The sequence below is a fragment of the Abramis brama genome (genome assembly GCF_963993115.1).
Source record: "Abramis brama genome assembly, chromosome: 8".
In the NCBI taxonomy this organism is placed as follows: Eukaryota; Metazoa; Chordata; class Actinopteri; order Cypriniformes; family Leuciscidae; genus Abramis; species Abramis brama.
In genome coordinates this window covers 40980451-41001245 of record NC_139970.1, presented here as the reverse complement: position 1 = coordinate 41001245, position 20795 = coordinate 40980451, and the positions used below count along the sequence as shown (strand labels likewise).

The 20795-nt window shown below is 36.3% G+C and overlaps 1 protein-coding gene across 4 annotated transcripts in view; it reads right to left on the bottom strand.

Moving 5' to 3' along the window:
- Positions 1–40: 40 nt before the first annotated feature.
- grb14 (growth factor receptor-bound protein 14) overlaps positions 41–20795 on the bottom strand; it is an 85843-nt gene continuing 65088 nt past the window's right edge. For 3 of the 4 annotated variants that reach the window (XM_084121830.1, XM_084121829.1, XM_084121831.1), the window contains 10 exons: positions 19973–20047; positions 18697–18834; positions 14963–15073; positions 12710–12805; positions 9722–9784; positions 6478–6594; positions 2763–2832; positions 2577–2664; positions 2358–2451; positions 699–977 (listed from right to left, as the gene is read on the bottom strand). In XM_084121830.1, coding sequence (XP_083977956.1) covers positions 831–977; positions 2358–2451; positions 2577–2664; positions 2763–2832; positions 6478–6594; positions 9722–9784; positions 12710–12805; positions 14963–15073; positions 18697–18834; positions 19973–20047 — 999 coding nt within the window. In that variant the 3' untranslated portion in view covers positions 699–830. Of the gene's footprint in view, positions 978–2357; positions 2452–2576; positions 2665–2762; positions 2833–6477; positions 6595–9721; positions 9785–12709; positions 12806–14962; positions 15074–18696; positions 18835–19972; positions 20048–20795 lie in introns of all 4 variants that reach the window. The other variant, XM_084121828.1, reaches the window with a different exon arrangement.

Below are 20795 nucleotides of genomic sequence, written 5' to 3'. Positions count from 1 at the left end.
CTGAACTCTTCATATATTTAATTATTTTTTAATTTGTTTTGGTCTATTTTAATATGATGATGAATTATTATTATATTTCAATGTAACATTTAATGTAATTAAATAAAAATATTAGCTACAATACACTTGTACGCTACGTGAGCAATAAGTTGCTGGCTGCAGTTCACTTAACGGCCACCGGTGTCGCTAATAACAAGGGTTTCTGAATTCTACATATAGCCCCTTTAATATTATCTAATAGACCTGAGCTAACATGAACTAACAATGAACCACTATATTTTATTAACTAACAAAGATTAATAAATACTGTAACAAATGCATTGCTCATTGTTATTAAATGTAACTTAATGTGACTTTATAGTAAAGTGTTATCAATAATTGTAATATTTTTATATAATAATAATTACATTAAATGTTACATAAATACAATAATAATTGTCGTAAAAAATAAGGGATTGTAATTTGTACCTTATTCATGCTAAAAGAAAGGTTTTACCCAAGAAAAAATCGTAGCATGTGCACCCGACTGTAGTTTGTTCACACCAGACGGTCTGCCGTTAAACATTAGCTTTGATTGATAGCTTAATAAGGTGGTCTCATCCACACTGAGAGTGTTTGTATCAGGATATAGTACGTTATACATTGCCGCACCACAGATGATCATCCCTTGGTGAATATTAGGGTCCTCAAAAGTCCTTTAGTAATACTCATCCATATCAAACACACAGAGTTCAGACCCTAATGCTCATCAGAGGGTGGACAGTGAAACTATACAGGACAAAGTCGGTTTGTGTTTCCTGTCGAAGGCACAAGCTGATGTCCAGAAAACCTCAGAGGGAGATGCGGGCACAGTGATGTTTGAGCTTACAGGGAAGAACGCCTCTGTTCAGCTGGTAAAACTCAACTAGTTGCAGAAGGTCAATGAAGCGTGTGTGTCCGTCGTCCAGACTGTAGAAGAGCTCGCCGTTTTCTTCAACCTGACACAGTCACAAACACATTTAGAGTGTTACATCCACACACATCTTTTACAGCATGATATGTAGAAATCTCATATTTTTGGCAAGAGCTGTTATATTTGACTGTCTGTATATGACCCTCTTAATATGGTGATTTTGCCCTGTTAAAAGCACACAACAATGTTACATTTCTACATAAACTGTTGAATTGATTGAACTGTTGAATCTCTTGACTTTATACTGTAATATATATATTCTATATTTTATAGATAGATAGATAGATAGATAGACAGATATACAGGGCTGTTGAATGCTTGACGAAAGTTGTAAGGTATGCAATTCTTTTTAGAGGTCCCATATTGTACACCTTTCTGAAGTTTTATTTAAGGTTTTGATGTCCTTAAGAATATATATATATATATATATATATATATATATATATATATATTTGTGGTATAAGTACCAAAAACCATCTCAATATATTTTTACAGCTCCTTTCTCAGGAGCTCTGCCAAGAACAGGTCGATTTTGGCCTGTCTACTTAATATTCATGAGCCTCTCTTCTGATTGGCCTGATGTTTTCTGAGTCACCCACCATTGGTGGGGGTGATGACTGAAGGCGGAGTAGTTCTGAGTAGTTCTGACATCACATTTATACGGAAGTCTCAACGGCTTATGAAAAGGCACAGGTACTTTATGCAGGCTGTGTGCATTTGTCTGTGGATCGACTGTTTTGAAACTTAGGTAGTTTCATCGCCCCTAGACCTCTGTTATCATGAGAAAAGCCAGGAAATTTCAGTTTTGACAATATGGGACTCTTTCTCCCGCTCTCTCTCTCCCCCACTCAAACACATACACACATACAGCACAAACACACACTCTCAGAAACGTTTTGTCAGCGCTGCTCTGCTGATTTTAACAGTAAAATAGTTTAAAAACTTTGACAACAATGACATTTCTCTCTAGCGAGGTAATAATGGCGCTGATCTTGAAGCAGTTAAACTTACAGTTTCGCTATTAGTAGAGACACTGTTGCCGAACACTGTTGAGAGACTCGGGTAATTCACACACGTGTAATCTCTCTCTCTCTCTCTCTCTCTAATGCAGTTATTAATGCAGTTATTATTCTATCAATGGCTCAAACCTCCATTACTAGCTATAAAATGACGTTTTGGAATTAGCAACGGAGGCTTGCAATTAAATGCGTAAGAAATTAGTCCAACACACAAGAGAGTTTTAAGGACAAAAACCTGATAATGTCTTGAAATACATCATTTGAACAATGTTTTGAGGTGCGGTAACCGTAGTATAAGCTGAAAATGTACATTTTCTCATACATGCATTGCATTATTTTTCTATTAATTCAATGGCCCGTCGTCAATTATTCCTTACTTGACTTACCGGTACAATCTGAAAGTGTTTGATTTTCTGCGTATGGCACAGTGACAGAACAAATGTCCTCGGGTTACTTTGGCTGTCCCTCACCAGAAACACCCTGGGAAGACAGATATTTACAAATGCAGAAGCTTTAATTCAAGTTCATCAAAAATTAGAACAGAAGTTAGAGCTCATAATTTCTTTCATCTTTTGCAGCATTTAGGTAGATTTAAATGAACATACCCATCGATGAGGCCCTGCTGAGTGATTAATTTTTGAGCCTCGTCCCGGGACAGTTTGCTGTGAAACCACGGCTGAGCCACATGGATGGCTAGAGAAAGAAATGACATCATTATGTCAGGAAGAGGGAGGAACATCACTTTTTTATTTTTTTATTTTACTATATTTTGTTGACGTGTCTGTGCTGACCTATGTTGGACATGGAGCTCTGAGAGGCGGATGGACTACCATGAGAGCTCAATCTGTGACAGCTTTTCCTCTGGAGAAGAACAAGAGAACACACTTGGGTTACACTTTATTTTAAGGTGTCATTGTTACAGTGTACAGACCCTTTCCAAAAAATTTGAATATCATGGAAAAGTTTATTTATTTCCATAATTTCATTCAAAACGTTAAACTTCCATAGATTATAGATTCAGGGCCCACAACTTAAACGATTTCAAGTATTTAGTTGTTTATTTGTACATAATTTGGGCTTCCAGCTTATAAAACCCACGAAAACAGGATTTCAAAAAATTAGAATATTACATGAAATCACACAGTAATTACACAGTGATACCATGGTCATTGAACCAGGTTTTGGTTCTTTTGGCAGTGTGGGCAGATGCAAATCCTGCTGGAGAATGAAGGAAGCATGAAGTGCTCTGGAAATGTCCTGGTAGACGGCTGCGTTTACTCTGGATTTAATAAAGCACAGTGGACCAAAGTCCTCTTTTCTGATGAGAGCAAATTTTGCATCTCATTTGGAAACCAAGGTCCCAGAGTCTGGAGGAAGAATGGAGAGGCACACAATCCAAGATGCTTGAAGTCCAGTGTGAAGTTTCCACAGTCTGTGTTGGTTTGGGGAGCCATGTCATCGGCTGGTGTTGGTCCACTGTGCTGTCCACTCAACGCAGCCGTCTACCAGGACATTTCCAGAGCACTTCATGCTTCCTTCATTTTCCAGCAGGATTTGCATCTGCCCACACTGCCAAAAGAACCAAAACCTGGTTCAATGACCATGGTATTACTGTGTAATTACTGTGTGATTTCATGTAATATTCTAATTTTTTGAAATCCTGTTTTCATGGGTTTTATGAGCTGGAAGCCCAAATTATGTACAAATAAACAACTAAATGCTTGAAATCGTTTAAGTTGTGGGCCCTGAATCTATAATCTATGGAAGTTTAACGTTTTGAATGGAATTATGGAAATAAATAAACTTTTCCATGATATTATAATTTTTTGGAAAGGGTCTGTAGTTATACAGTATATTTAAGTACTGAGTAATATTATCAACTACATTTACTTACTATAGGGTTAGGGTAGGATTTGGTTGAGGGTTAGTTGCACGGAATTATGCATAATTCACTGTTATTACTATGGTAAGTACATGTAACATATGTAACAAGAACACTGTAAAATACCAAAACCAAAACTTGTTACACACTGCATTACAAAGAACAGCGAACATACAGAATACTGCATAGGATACACTCTATACTGCCCATGTTTTTATACTGTCAATTGTAAGTGAAACCGTAGGCATTATCCCACACCAAATGTTTCAAACAGTATGATACACTGAGCATGTGCATTACATGCACACCAATATGCTGATAACTACCAAAAATAAAATAAAAAATGAAATAACCCGATTTGCCAATTTACATGCAATTCAATTACCTGGCAAGAAAACCACGTTTACAAGACTGTATTAAAAAACAGGTTATTCCCCGGTGGTGACGTCAAAGTGTAAGCATCCACGCATTTCATAGAGTATTCTATATGTACTATGTGAGTTAAATAAAGCATTTCAAGTATTTCACAATGTCAGCGAAAAACATGCACAGACTCATTCTCCTCTCATATTTGCATTTTCAATGTATATTTCTCCTCCCCTACTGCAAAACACTCGCTGAATGTGCTTAAATCTGCAGTATAAGGACACTTTCCTTTCACATATCTCACATGCGCACTTCAATAAGCTGACAGAACGCAGGTCAATATCGGCGTATTGGACAAAAATCTAGCTCTAATTCTTAAGCTATTTATTACTTAACGCAGATAAAGGAAAACTGTTTAACACGTTTACATGACCACACACATTGTCGGCTTATTAAGCATAATCGGTTTAAGAAAGTGCATGTAAACGCACTCATTGTTACCTTTGAGTGGCACCCTGTTATTCCTGTATAATCATTTTTTAAAATACCTTACATTTTCATGACTAGCTCCATAATCCTCATCATCTTCTTTTTTTCCCAAAATTGGTAACACTTTAAAGGGATAGTTCACCCAAAAATGTAAATTCTGTCATCATTTACTCCCTCTCAAGTTATTCCAGATCTGTATGAGTTTCTTTCTTCTGCTGAACACAAATGAAGATATTTTGAAGAATGTGGGTAACCAAACAGTTGATGGACCCCACTGACTTCCATACGCCGTGTTTCCACCTCAGGAACTTTCCCCAGGAACTAGGGACTTTGGGGTGATACTCCATGTGTTTCCACCACAGGAACCAGGGTCTAAATGAAGTTCCGAGTAAATATTTCCACCATAAGTCCCTTTTTGCAAGGTAGTACTTTTGCAATGCTCAGGAACATGCTGATTGGTTGAGGTCATGCCGCATTTTGATTGGCTGACTCCACGCAGCATTTAATTTCAACCACCATTTTTTTTACATCTGTTGCGGTGCGTGCAGTAACAGTTGTTTGCTATTCGAATCAACAATGGAGTTTTAAAAATATGACCGATGGATCGACGACGAGGTTCGGGCTTTATTTAAATTCAGAGGATGAAATCCCGTGGGAACTGTAAAGTAACGCGCAATCCTACGTCACTGGACTATTTGCCTAATCTTCACGGTACTTTAGACCACGGTGGAATCGCAGATGAGTTCCTGGGACAAAAAAAGTTCCTGGGACAAATTGTTCCGGGTAATTTCGGTGGAACCGTGGCTATAGTATTTTTGTTCTACTATGGAAGTCAATGGCTACTGTCAACATTCTTCAAAATATCTTCTTCTGTGTTCAACGGAAGAAGGAAACTCATATAGATTTAGAACAACTTGTGGGTGAGTAAGTGATGACAGAATTTTAATTTCTGGGTGAACTATCCCTTTAAAATTAGGTTTTCTGCATTAGTAATGATGAAAATTAAAAAGTTGCATCTGGTAATATTATTGAATGTACCTGAGCTAACATGAACAGCTCATTGTTAGTTAACTAATGGGACCTTAGTGTCAAAGTGCTTTAGCTCATTATATATACTTTATTTGAACTTGTAGATGTTAGTAGATAACATGTTGCAAGACACTCTTTTAAAATCTGGCCATCATTTTTAATGTTATTATTTTAATGTTTATGTAAACAAAAAGTGCATATTGATGCTAATTTTATTTGTTATTTGCTGGTTTTCATCGTAAAACTTGGTGAATTGATTTCAGTGTGTAGGATTAGTACTTTTTGAACAGGATTCTGTGATAACCGTGATCATTTTTGTCACTATAATCATGAAATTAAATGTTCATGCCATTTCATCTCTAGTTATGATCAACTATGATCAACTAAAATCAACTATAATTATGTGTTTTTACAGTACAATTTTCTATATAAAAATGTATCTCTGATTCTGTTCTTTTCTCTGACATTTAAGGGTGACATATATAGGCCTACAAAAACTCTTTTAGGTCTAAAACAGTTTGGATAGTTGTTAATATGAGTTATAAGACATTAAGAGATTTAAGTATTGTATTACATGAGTAGCTCTCGGCCACTTTCATTTTTAAAAAGTAGCTCTCAAATGAAAAAAGTTTGGAGACTCCTGCATTGCAGTTAAATAAAGTGAACTGAGAAACTCCAATGCTGTTTTCGCTACTTTGCACAGTTGTATCTAGTGTGTGTTGTGTGTGTTAGGACGTTACCCTCCACGACAGGCCTTCTTCCACAGCCACTGACAGCGCCTCAGACGGGTTCTCGATCACCCGACTCTTGTGTCCTGAGAAGTCCATGGCCACCAGTGAGTTCTCAGAGATGCTCCTCTGAAAACACACACAAACATACAATAGTGAATCTCACGGAAATGGAAACGGGTCGCAGTTCACCCTTCCAAAATTCAGAGTTTCTGAATTTTTCCCAACCCCGGACGTCACAACGAGCATGACATCTAGTTTAAGATAAAATATTTTGCGCATGAATATGCGTATATTTCCTGTTTGAATTATGACGTAAACTTGATTTTTCACACTAGCTAACCACATCTGTACTCTCTAGTGAGGTTCATGGTGATTATAATGGTTTGCGGTCTCTAAAAACACATGGATCCTGATCATTAAAACAAAACATTAATCTGGTTATAGATACCATTCTGAGTCGAGAAAATTCACAGTGATTTATATAGCACTTTATCCAATATAGGCAGTTTCAAAGCAGATTCATAGTAATAAACAGGAAAATAACAGTGTCATCATGAAACCAAAATTGACAATTCTTATTATTTTATGGAAATTTGCAGTATTTATTATAGATTATTTATCAGTGCACATTATTATTTATTTTTAAATCATGTGCTCTTGTAATCTTTAATCAAAATAATTTCCCCTCACTCTTGCAGCGACATCTCTTCTCTTCTCTGATGAGGGCGGAGCAACCAACCTGTCAATCACAAGAGATCTAACCACAACCATCCAATCAATTCCCCATGGACAAAATCAAGTCCCGTCCTACATTTTTATCTTGTTTTAGAAGCCGTTTCACTCAGATATCCGTCACAATAAGAAAGAAGAGACTATCGCAACTTCATGCCAACATTAATGTTGTAAAATTAATCAATTATAAAACAAATTCAATTTCAGCTGTAAAGCAGCTCTACAGAAGATAATGTCATTAGATCATCTACGAATTCTCAGAAAACTACAAGTATTCGCCTGAGATCATCTGCAAATTCAGAGCCAGATTTGATTTGCTCTCTCTCTCTCTCCGATGGAGCAGGAGGATGTTAGTTGGAGAGGAATTTTGTTATTCTTATACATGAACACTGGATACTTTGTTCAGACGCCTCTTAAGGATTTTGAGTTGTGGGGGCTTATGGCTGTGCTGGTTTTCAAGAGCACACTCACTTATCTAACAAAAGAAGCATTTCCTTTTCACAGTGATCCCTATAGTGAGAGAAGCAGTGATTATGACTTCCGAAAGGTCCTTAATCTCAGCCATGTGTTCTTGTCCATACAAACGCACTAATACACAAACTGCAAGGGTTTACAACCCTGGATGACAGGATAATCCACAAAGACACAAGCTTCACCTCATTCTGCATCAACTGCTTCTTTGTGTTTGAGTAAGAAAGTGAAAGAAAGTAAATACAGACACGGAGAGCTGAATCTCACAAGCCCTCATCCATGTGCCTCAAAATCAAAAGAAATAAGAAATTATATTTTGCTTGAATGTGAAGCTCTTTTTTTTTTTTGCATTGGGTGATTTGCATTGGGACATTATTTTCATGATAAACAAAGAAAAGTGTCTGCGGCCTCAAAACATCTGGAAAACAAGTTCTTGTTAAAGCATGCTACTTTTCATGTTTTCAGAAATGGGGTTTTAATCAATTGGATGATAGTTGAGTTGAAGAATTGAATTGTTGACTACTATTTTGAAGTTGTGTTCTGACGCAATGTGTGAAGAACGGAAGTGAAGGAGTAAACAAGATGGATGAAGTTCACTACTTTGCTTACTAACTCCTGACAGATACCACAATAGTGTCTATGGAATAATTAAAGGGGTGGTATAATGCCCTTTTCACAAGATGTAAAATAAGTCTCTGATGTCCCCAGAGTGTGTGTGTGTGTGTGTGTGTGTGTGTGAAGTTTTAGCTCAAAATACCCCACAGATATTTTTATATAGCATGTTAAAGTTGTCACTTTTTGAGGGTGAGCAAAAACGCACCGTTTTATGTCTGTTCCTTTAAATGCAAATGAGCTGCTGCTTCCGGCACAAGGGGCGGAGCTTCAAGAGCTCATGTACTTTTACCTCACACAGACATGCACTGAAAATTTCAAAAACTTTTAGCCTTTTATGTTCAAACCGAAGTCAGACAATGATGGAGAGACTCAAGAAGAAGTGACAACATGTAGAAGCAACAAGACATTTCTGAATGATTAGTTGATGAATTTATGTCGCTTATGTGTAGTTATCTTCTAGTCATGGATTAGCATATTCTGTCATGATAATCTATAAATCGTGTTCCGGGGGCGGGGTTTATGTAAATTTTAGGGTTGGTGATGTCACTAACCCGGGAGGAATGTCGTGTAGTCTCTACCAGCCGTTTGTTGTAGTCCTTAAAAAGCAATTTTTGTTTTGAACTTTGAGCATTGTAACTCAAACAGCAACATTACACACTAACTAAAGTTAGAAAAGTGAAATCATAATCAACCACCCCTTTAATTTATTGAGAGCATGAGAGGAAATATGCTAAATTGTCATTGAAAATAATGTCAATTCTCATAACAGTATTGCAAAAATGTCATTCTCATAACTGCAAAAAACAAAGTATTTATATATCACGGTAGTATTTTTGTACTGCCTTTATTGTTATTTTCAATTAAAAAAGGACAGTAATGTTTTACTCTGTACAGCAAAGGGAATCTATAAAATCTAATAAAGTATTAAAATATATAGTAACAAAAAATAGAAGCATTACAGTAATGAGAATTTAGGGGAGAAAATGTCCTTAATTGAAATAATTTCACAATGCAAAATGACTTCTGTTTCTTCAAGATCAAGAAAAAAGAGAAATCAAAGTTACATGGAAATTGTATTTAATTATTGTGTGTCTGCACTGGTGTGTAGATGCATAATCATTCATGTGTGTTTGTATATCTGTGAAAACGTCTAGCATATTAAAAGATAGACAGAGCAATATGTTCCCTATACAAACTCATGTTTACTCACCCACAAAAAAATGTCTTGAATTTTTAACCTTTAAAGTCTTCTTTAAAAAAAAATCAGAAGTGAGTTCTGATGAAAAAAAGAAACCTGCCAAGGACGTGCTGAGCAAAAATTACAGTATTTCAGTGCTGGTTTCCACTCTGTATGACTGTAACGTGTGTTTATGGTTTTCATGGAGCCTCTCAATGCTTTAAACATACATGATGACAGTGTGTGTCTGGAGCTCACCATTGGAGAACTCTTCTGCTTCTGATAGGGCTGGATGAAGTTCTGGTAAAGCTGCATGCCATACTGTAAATAAACAAACAAACAGATTATAGCTCTGTTCAATAACATACTGTCTACTGCCTACATAGGCGCCTGCCTTCGGAGGGAGCTTCCTAACTGAAATAGACCCTCATATGTGTCTGATTTAGAACGTTCTTGTTGTGTTTGTTATTGTTAAAACATCGTTCTTCTCTTGTTTTACTGTGCAATACTGAATCACGAACTCTGAGAACACAGGTGTCGCTGTGGACTATTAACTGGCCAACCAAATTGTAACCCAGAGTTAATCTAGAGTGGCCAAGCAGTGCATCTGAATTTACTCTGTGTATTCAACTCAATTCACTACAGTTCTAAAACAGTGTTGGAGAAGTTATCTTCAGTAGATTTTTTTACTTGGGAGTTTAGTTTAAAGGATTAGTTCACTTTAAAAAAAAATGTTGCTGATAATTTACTCACCCCGATGTCATCCAAGATATCCATGTCTTTTTTTCTTCAGTTGAAAAGAAATTAAGGTTTTTGAGGAAAACATTCCAGGATTTTTCTACACAGAATGGACTTCAATGGCAACCAACTATACCAATGTTCAAAGAAGGTTAAAATGTCCGTCTCAATGCAGCTTCAAAGTCTCTACACGATCCCAGTCGAGAAATAAGGGTCTTATCTAGTGAAACGATCGGTCATTTTCTAAAAAAAAAATATATACATAAGTATATATATACTTTTTAACCACAAATTCTCGTCGTATACCATCTCTGAGATGCGCCACGCATTGTGTCATTACGTTGGAAAGGTCACATGTCACGTCATCTATCTAAGTTATTTGTCTGTGTACTCCGGTTCAAAAAGGTAGGGAAGAGCGAAAAATTTCATCTCATTTTCTCCTCCAACTTCAAAATCGTCCGACATCTTTGTTTTAATTTATTATTATTATTATTTTTTTCGTGACCTTTCCAATGTGATGACGTAATACGTGGCGCATCTCAGAGATGGTACAAGACGGGCATTTGTGGTTAAAAAGTATATTTATATATTTTTTTTTTTAGAAAATGACCGATTGTTTCACTAGATAAGACCGTTATTTCTCGACTGGGATCGTGTCGAGACTTTGAAGCTGCACTGAGACGGACATTTTAACCTTCTTTGAACATTGGTATAGTTGGTTGCCATTGAAGTCCATTCTGTGTAGAAAAATCCTGGAATGTTTTCCTCAAAAACCTTAATTTCTTTTCGACTGAAGAAAGAAAGACATGGATATCTTGGATGACATCGGGGTGAGTAAATTATAAGCAAAAAATGTTTTGAAAGAGAACTAATCCTTTAACTACAGATTCATTTGTAACTTGGGAAGCTGCAGTTAGAAACCGGAAATCTAATTGAAAATGAATGCAAATCGCTGCATGTATGAACGCTCCCTTAGAAGGCAGCAGAATCAGGATGACTACAGTGTTTATGTCAGGAGTGCATCTATAATAACTTAAAGGTAGGGTAGGCAATTTCAGAGAGGCTAGCAATAGCAAGCTAGCTTTGTTTGGAAGCATAAGATCCCACCCTCCCTTCAGAGCGTCTCAAAAGCCACGTCTCCTTCAAAACGCATGAACGCACACAGCAGAGTCTGCAAAGCGTCACGAGAAGAGAGACGGCGTTAAACTACCCATACCTGTCAACCCTCCCGTTTTTCCCGGGATTCTCACGTATTTTACCTTGCTATCCCTCTATCATCCCGTTTAAATATTTTCCCGTATTTCTCCCGTATTTTTAATCTTTCTATAAAAAAGTACAAAAAATCCCACTGGGCGCAAACCAGTTAAGCAGAAATCCAGCCCTGCAGCTAATTTTATTGGTTAAGGTTACAATGACGGGTAGGTTTAGGGATCAGTGTTTGGTGTAGGCTCTGCTGAAGTAGTTTGGGGGATAAAAAAAATTGTGTGAAGAAGAACAGCAGCATCCCTTGGTTAGACGAACATGAGAGAGATGGCAATGGAGACTATGTATGTAATGTATTATGTATGTTAATATCTGTGCAATTAATGTGTATTTAGCCTGCCTCTGCCATCCAGCACACACCCCCCCCCCCATTCAGATCTCCCGTATTTTGGTATCCAAAAGTTGACAGGTATGAAACTACCTCATGTTTCAAAGCACATAACATTACGATAATAATGAACGTAAACAACTTACAGAGCTCTTATTTGTACCACATGACAGCTGCTGATTAATTTCGGCATTGATAGTGTTGACAATAAAATGCATAAATCCAAGTCTGAGGACGTCACGGTTTGCCACGCAGCAAAAGCGCTCATGACTTGTGATGTCTGCGCGAGGGTATGGAAATACATATGTTAACAGGCAGATAGGGCATCGTATCGGACCGAATTCAATGATTGGACAAACATTTTTTGGTCCTGAAACTTCCACAGAAGACCTATATATACATTATGATATATTTACGTTTTAATATTTAGACCACTTCTATTATTGAACGCTATCAGGATGTGAAGAGAGTTTCAACCAGTATAAATTGCCTACCCTTTCTTTAAAATGCTGCGTATAGGCAGCTCAATAGGCTTTAACACAGATCCTAAGATTGGGTTTCTTCTAAGGGTTCAGCATGACCACTGCCACTGCGGGATACAATGGGAACAAACCTCCCAGAGAGAGACAGAGGGAGAGAGAGAGAGAGAGAGAGAGAGAGAGAGAGAGGGAGAGAGAGAGAGAGAGAGGGAGAGAGAGACAGAGGGAGAGAGAGAGAGAGAGACAGAGGGAGAGAGAGACAGAGGGAGAGAGAGAGGGAGAGAGAGACAGAGGGAGAGAGAGAGAGAGAGAGAGAGACAGAGGGAGTGAGAGAGAGAGAGAGAGACAGAGAGAGAGAGCGGGAGAGAGAGAGAGAGGGAGAGAGACAGAGGGAGAGAGAGAGACAGAGGGAGAGAGAGAGAGAGAGGGAGTTCTCACCTTGAAGAGGCGCATGGCTGTAACCCAACACGTCCTGGTTTGCTCATCATCCGCACAGAGCAGTTTCAGGTCACGTGCAGAATTTGACTTGCTTGCCTGGATATGTAGAGACATCAAACCCTTTAGAGCTCAGTTTTCCTTTCAAGAGACCATATTAAGCCCTTTTACAAAGTCTTGATTTTGTTTTTGGCCTCTACTAGAATATGATTCCGTGTTTGAATGTTCAAATGTTTCTAACGCTAAAGACACAGTACAAAGTTCACGAAAGATAAGCAGCCAGACAGATTGTTTGATTGCAGTTTTATATAACCCACAATAAACATATTCTCCATTGTTTCAGCTTTTCCCAGTCTGTTAGTAACGCTCAGGGGTGCGTTTCCCAAAAGCATCGTTAGTCAACTATGGTCTCAAGTTCCGTCATTATCATCATAGTTCAACGAGTCAGTGTTTCCCCGAAATCCTCGTTCCAACAAACATTCGCAAACAGCATCGCAGAGTTGCGTGTTTGGAACCACAGCTCTCGACGAGCTTCTAGTTTGCATGACATGTGGACTTAATAAATCCTTATCTTGAGCCAAAAAAGCAAGAAGACATTCACTACAACCTGTGTCTTTATTTTAGAATACATAAAAATGTCATTTACGTCTTTTAGTTTGTCAAGAGATTTGAAGCACCGTTTTTGAAGAGTGCGCATGTGCGAACGAGCTCTACCACGTAAGAACGAGACTATGATTGAATCTGGAAATAAAGCAAAAACTGAGAAAAATGAGAAATAGTCCTCAGATGCCATGTCCGTAATTTATAGCAAAACATCTAGCATTAATTCGATCTCAAACAGATTCATTAAAAGTAGTTATTACTCCAACACCTGCGTGACATCATTAACCAACGTGGTTGAACGGCCAATTTGCGACAATACGGTTTCAGGAAACAGTCGTGACTAGCTAGTTGATTTCTTCAACGATGCATCGCACTATGGTAGTTAGGAAGCAAGTTACATCGTTGTACGGGAAACACACCCCGTTTAGTTCCTGTCTCCATGAAGCCCCTCCTTCTGAAAAGCACACTGTGCTCTGATTGGTCGGCTGGATCAGTGTGTTGTGATTGGTCAAGCGCTTCGAGTGTGTTTGGGAAATGCTACTAACTAACTCAACCAGGCCCCGCCCCTTTATTATGCGCATGAATTATTTAAATGAGGAATATTGTGACGTGTTCGTTCCCAGAAGAAACTCAAGACTACAATGGAGGTGTTTCAGGGAGTTCAGAAACACTGACACTGATATAGAGAATAAATCCCGCTGGAGGGACTTTCAGAGCTTTTTCAAGCTCAAACTGCAACATTACACACTGAAGAAAGATGAACATGGAAAAAAAGCATAATATGACCCCTTTAAATTAAGATCTTTTATTTATCTATTTGAACGAACAGTCCTTTAAAATCTTAGATTTAGATATGTATTGCGCATAGATCTCTGAAATACTTGCCATTCTGTGCTCTAATAGTTGCACTTTTTAATTTGACTCTTTTTGTCCTTGAAAATATGCCTCTTATTTTCCTTTCAGTATATACCAATATTTCATTTGAATTCATATATCAATATATTTATTTATCTATCCATTTATCTACCTTTTCATGACCACTATTTTTAAATCATTTGTATGCAAATCACTTACTATTGTATGAAGTATGTTATATTAATAAATTAGCCTTGTATTGCCTAATATTTTTAATGATGCTAAAGTGTACAAGTGATCACTGTCCCAGAAGCTTTGCTCAAGTTTCATGTGTACTGTATCACTATACTGTTCTCAAATAACAAAACAGCAAGAAATATTACACCTCCATTTATGTATTTACTTGGTAAGTATCCATACGATATGCGGTACAATGCACAGTCAACCGGTCATTATGGCAAAATAAATATCATCTTCAACTGAAGATTTTCTTACTATTAATCTCAATCACACATGTCAGAGCAGAGATCAATGTTTCTAACGCTAAAGACACAGTACAAAGTTCACAAAAGATAAGCAGCCAGACAGATTGTTTGATAGCAGCTGTATATAACCCACAATAAACAATAAATCTGAGACTTATGAGGCTTATTAAATCATAAAAGCACTGGTAACACTGACCTTGACTGCTGTAGTTGTGTAATTCTGTATTACAGTGAGAATTGATTATAAAGCATGTGAAAAAAAAAATCCCCAAAACTGCGTGTGATTTCCCGAAGATTATTTGCACTGAATTACCTTCACGCAGAAGCCGTAGTCTGTCGGGGCGCCGTAAACTTTTTTGGCTGATAATAATGTGTAGACGTCACTGTCACTGAACTCTGCAATGAACTGCAAGTGTCTGGGTTCCTTCAGAAAAGAGGAAATAATAATTAGAGTAATAGAAATAATACAACATCCAAAACAAATTCCTTCATTTATTCCTAAATTAACTAAATTAGCAAGCAATCTATCTACAAAATGAAACGAGTTTTCTTCTCTGTTACCCATTTCATGATCAGAATTGTTTTTCCAAAATGTGTAAATATTTACTACACATAATTACTTTCAGACAATGTTTAAATATTGTGAAATGGAAATTAAAAGAGTGAAAAAAATCTCAACAAGGTTGCATTTATTTGATCAAAATGCAGTAAAACAAGTTATATTGTGAATTATTATTGCAATTTAAAACAACTGCTTTCTATTTGAATACATTTTTAAATATAAATGATTAATTACTCCAGTCTTCAGTGTCACATGATCCTTCAGAAATCATTCTAATATGATGATCTGCTGCTCAAGAAACATTTATTATTATTATTATTATTATTATTTCATATTTTGTGGAAACGAAACAGTGATACATTTTTCTCAAGACTATTTGATGAATAGAAAGTTTAAAAATAACAGCATTCATTTAAAATAGAAAGCTTTTTTTGTTATTAACTATAAATAATATTATTTAAAGTGTCCTTGATGAAGAAAAATATTAATTCCATAAAAACAGTATTTGAACAGTCAAGTGTGTGTGTGTGTGTGTGTGTGTGTGCGTGTATATTTATACACACACACACACACACACACTCTTGACTGTTCAAATACTGTTTTTATGGAATTAATACACAAATATAAAATCAAAACATGGAAAATAATGTATATATATATATATATATATATATATATATATATATATATATATATATATATATATATATATATATAAATGTTTTAAATATGAGGGAAGAACAAAACACTAAACTTGTTTTTTAACTGACAAAATGTTTTGGCAATAAAGTCAAACTTCAGTTTTTATTTAAGCAAAAAAAAGATGCATAAAAAAAAAGGTCACAGGAAAAAGCATACATTTTCCTAGGCTGGACATCTTTATATCATATATACAGTATATATAAAACTATTTAAAAATATAATATAGAACTTTATAGAATATTAACTTCAAAATGTCATCTATCATAATACACTAAACGCGTGAGTGTATATGAGAGGTGTGTGCGCTCACATTCATTGGTTCCAGCAGTAAACTTGCTTTAGCAGGGAATAAATCCAAACGTGTGAGATATGAACGGCATCTCACAGACCGCCAAGACACGCGCGACACGCATGGAATTTGTAATGTTATATAGAGAAGAGTATGTGTGAGCGTTCACAGACACATAGAGACAAAACAGTTGACCTGTGCACATGAGGAGGGGGCTCTCAGAAAGCCACTGGGAATCCTGTGGCACAGGGTTAGGAATCAAAACATGATTCTTATTCAGGACACTTTACTACAATAGTCAGCCAGTGTTTCTTGCACTCACTTTGTCTCAAAGGCTGAGCATCTGCTGCTCATTTACACTTTCACATGCTTTCAAATTGGTTATCAAAAATACAAAAAGTGGATTTGAGAACATCTCTCAGCTTTAAACCTCATTGAATGTGTTATTTTGCACGTTTGAACTCTTTTCCAGAATTTAAATCAATGTTGAAAGCTCAAACCGGGACTAAGGCAGCTGTCTTCTCGCCCGCTCAGTAACACTGAGGGTGTAATACGCATATCCATGGCAGGAGATAGCATGGAAATGTGTTGCAATGACAGGAGCTTTATCTCAGCAACACTGCTAGTCAGGCGAGTCAAAAGAAAAAGAAAAGCCAGAGCGAGACACCAAAGAAACAAAAGCAAACACACACACACATACAAACACACACACACATTCTTGTACATCTATCTTTATGAGGACATTCATTGACACAATGCAATCTCTAGCCACTTACCCTAACCTTACCCATCACAACTAAGTGCCTAACCCGACCCCTGACCCTAAACCGACCCTTAACCTCATTATAACCGTATCCCTAAAACCAAGTCTTGACCCTCAAACAGGCCTTTAAAGGGCTCTCAGAGAGTGAGGACCGGCCAAAATGTCCTCACTTTACTCTCTCTGTCCTCACTCCAATGGTCTAAAACTCACACTGGTCCTCACAAAGATAGTTGTACAAGTACACACACACACACACACACACACACACACACACACACACACACAAAGCCGGGCTTTGTCTCACCTTTATAAGCCTCACCTGTCTCGTTTCCAAACTCACAGAGACAGACTAGTGAACTAGACTAAGGTGTGTGCTCACAAACTGACAGAACTCTTTCACCTTTGACACCAAAATATAATGGGCAAAAAAAAAAGAAGAAAAAAAAGAGAAAAAAGGTCTGATTGCTTGGCTGAATTACTCAGCTGTTTCTTCAATACCTTTATGTTTTATGATCATTTTTGTAAAACATCATTTAAATTTTTTTGTTATTGTTATATCAAGTTCACATTAAAGCCATGTTGGACACTTTCCAGCAAGCCTTTTAGCTTTTTATTTAGCTACTTTTCAAACGCTTTATGCATATATTTTATTGTTTTATTGCATCTCAAACCCAGACTTCTAATTACTATAATGACTATAAAAAAGTTTTATATTATATAATCTTTATATGTGTATTTTATGTATTTTATAGTTATAATACTGTAACCATAAAATATAATTACTATTGCGATTGTGTGTGTTTGTGTGTGTTAGGGGATAGAAAATACAGTCTGTAAAATATAAAAATGATTATGTCTATGAAAATTCCCAATAAAACATGGAAACCCCAAAAAACCCAATGTGTGTGTGTGTGCGTGCGTGTGTGTGTGTGTCGGACTTTTAGGTGAAATTTGAGTGACAAATATCACTTCTCAAATTTTCATCAAAAAATGGATTATGCATAATTTCCAGTCAAGCTGTTATTTTGTCAAATTATGAATTCAAATTAATCTAGTGGGTGTATTTATGATACATAAAATGCTATTTGAGATGTGTTGGGATGCATGTACAGTATGTCCACTCTTGCACACTGTTGGTGGACACGTTAAAAAAAGCAATGAGTGTATGGAAAGTGTTTCATGAGAGTTTATTTTCTAAAAGTGCCCACAGAAACAGCCTGATATCATGAAGTGGACAGCGAGTTCCTCTTATATCCTGAACAAAAGCTCTATTGTGGTTAAAAAAAGAAAAGAAAAAAAGAAAGAGTGAGGGTAGTGCTGGTTGGCACAGTAGTGTGCAGGTACACAGCTCACCTGTTGTGTGACTTTGAAGGGTTCAGCACTTGGCATTCCAGGAGTGTTACACAAAATCCGGCTCTACAAGTTTTACTGAGTAAAGCCCCATAAATCTGCACTGTTAGATCTGACTATCACATCTAGACTGCATCAGATAAAACGACAGCACCTGAATGAACTCCTACAAACCAACAGCTCTTGAACTTCTGCATAATCTCACGACGCATTCTAGACGCTCGGCTCACCTTTAAGGGAATCTAATAAGTAAGAGCAAGTGGTATTGTGAACAATTAAAGCTAATCCCTGCAGACTTTGAGGCATTGAGATCAAAGGACGGAGAGTTTTAGCGAGCCAGAAACTGAGCGCAGAGCAGGTGTGTGACGGATCTGAACACACCTTTGATGTGCCCTTGTTGGAGAAGTACAATCCTGATCTTCTTAACACGAAGTAGAACTTCTTCCATGATTTCCTACCATGCTCTTTGGCGTGGAGGTACCCGTGAATCTCAGGACAAGAACTGGAACTGAGGAAGGTCTGCAGGAGGAACATCAGACACAACATGCTCAAACAAACCCGTTATCCAACTCGTATATATGTATATATATGTGTATACACTACCGGTCAAACGTTTAAGATCGGTACGATTTTTAATGTTTTTAAAATAAGTCTCTTCTGCTCAGCAAGGCTGCATTTATTTGATTATAAAATAAATAAAAAACATTAATATTGTGAAATACTATGACGATGTAAAATGACTGTTTTCTATTTTAATATATTTTAAAGTGTAATTTATTCCTCTGATGAAAGCTGAATTTTCAGCATCATTACTCCAGTCTTCAGTGTCACATGATCCTTCAGAAATCATTCTAACATGATGATTTTATCCTCAAAAAACATTCATTATTATTTTCAATGTTGAAAACAGTTGTGTACAATTTTTTTCTCAGAATTATTTGATGAATAGAAAGTTCAAAAGAACAGCATTTATTTAAAATAGAATATTTTTTAACATTAAAAATGTCTTTACTGTAACTTTTGATAAACTTAACTCACCCTTGATGAATAAAAGTATTGAAAAAAATAAAAACAAATTTTTTACTGACCCCAAACTTTTGAACGGTAGTGTTTAATGTTACAAAAGCTTTCTATTTTAGATAAATGCTGTTCTTTTGAACTTTCTATTCATCAAAGAATCCTGAAATAAAAATGTAAAAAACTGTTTTCAACACTGATAATAATCAGAAATGTTTGGTGTGCATCAAATCATCATATTAGAATGATTTCTGAAGGATCATGTGACACTGAAGACTGGAGTAATGATGCTGAAAATCCAGCTTTGATCACAGGAATAAATTACACTTTACTGTATATTACATAGAAAATAACTGTTTTAGATTGTAATAATATTTCACAATTTTATTATTATTTTTTGTATTTTTAATCAAATAAATGCAGCCATGATGAGCAGAAGAGACTAAAATCTTACCGATCTAAAACTTTTGACCGGTAGTGTATATATATATATTCAATTAATTTCATTAATGTTAATAATTAAATTAATAATAAAAAGTATATATATATCAGTATGTGCCTGTATAAACACCCAAGAAAACTAGCTAGCAGAAAAAATGACTCTATGCACATTTAATAATAACAATATGAAGACCCTCACCTGTATGAGTTGTGAGTGGTTCATGATTCCATTGGTTTCACTTGATATAGACACCATGTGCTCTGGGAAAAAGTCCTGCAATGACCCAAAGAAAAAAAAATTCTCCATAATCTTCACAAAAATAACTCTTGAGGTGAATTTGATTACAAATTAAATTAGGTGAATTTTAATTGTAAGCAAAAAAATTTTTTTTTAGCTGTTTACTGTATGTTTCTGTCACAGAAACAAGTGCAATTTCTCAAGACACATATTCAATCTGTCAGGTATTAGAGACATGTTATGTGTGCTATGAAAGAAATCCCTTAAAGCCCCTTTGTTAAATCCACCATTAGAATCCTCGACCTTTAAAATCACGGGATTTAGTGATCTGTGCTTGATTACTCAGGCATTACCTTGAATTCTTAACCAGTACAATTAAAAAGCCCTATTGTGTGTCTCAGTGTTTCAATCTTTAATGACCTTGAATAGGTAACTCTGGATATTTGGCTAAACTTCAGCAAATCAATTATACATTACCAGGGCGACAGCACACGCACACACACACACACACACACACACACAGAGAGAGAGAGAGAGCACACAGAGACACACACACACACACACACGTTGGGTTTTTTGGGGTTTCCATGTTTTATGGGGAATATTCATAGACATAATGATTTTTATATTGTACAGACTGTATTTTCTATCCCCTAACCCTAATCCTACCCAACACAGAAAACTTTCAGCATTTTTACATTTTCATAAATCTGTGTATAATCACTGATCATAATCACTCTGAGTATAATCACAGAGTATGATTTATAAGCTGTTTTCCTCATGG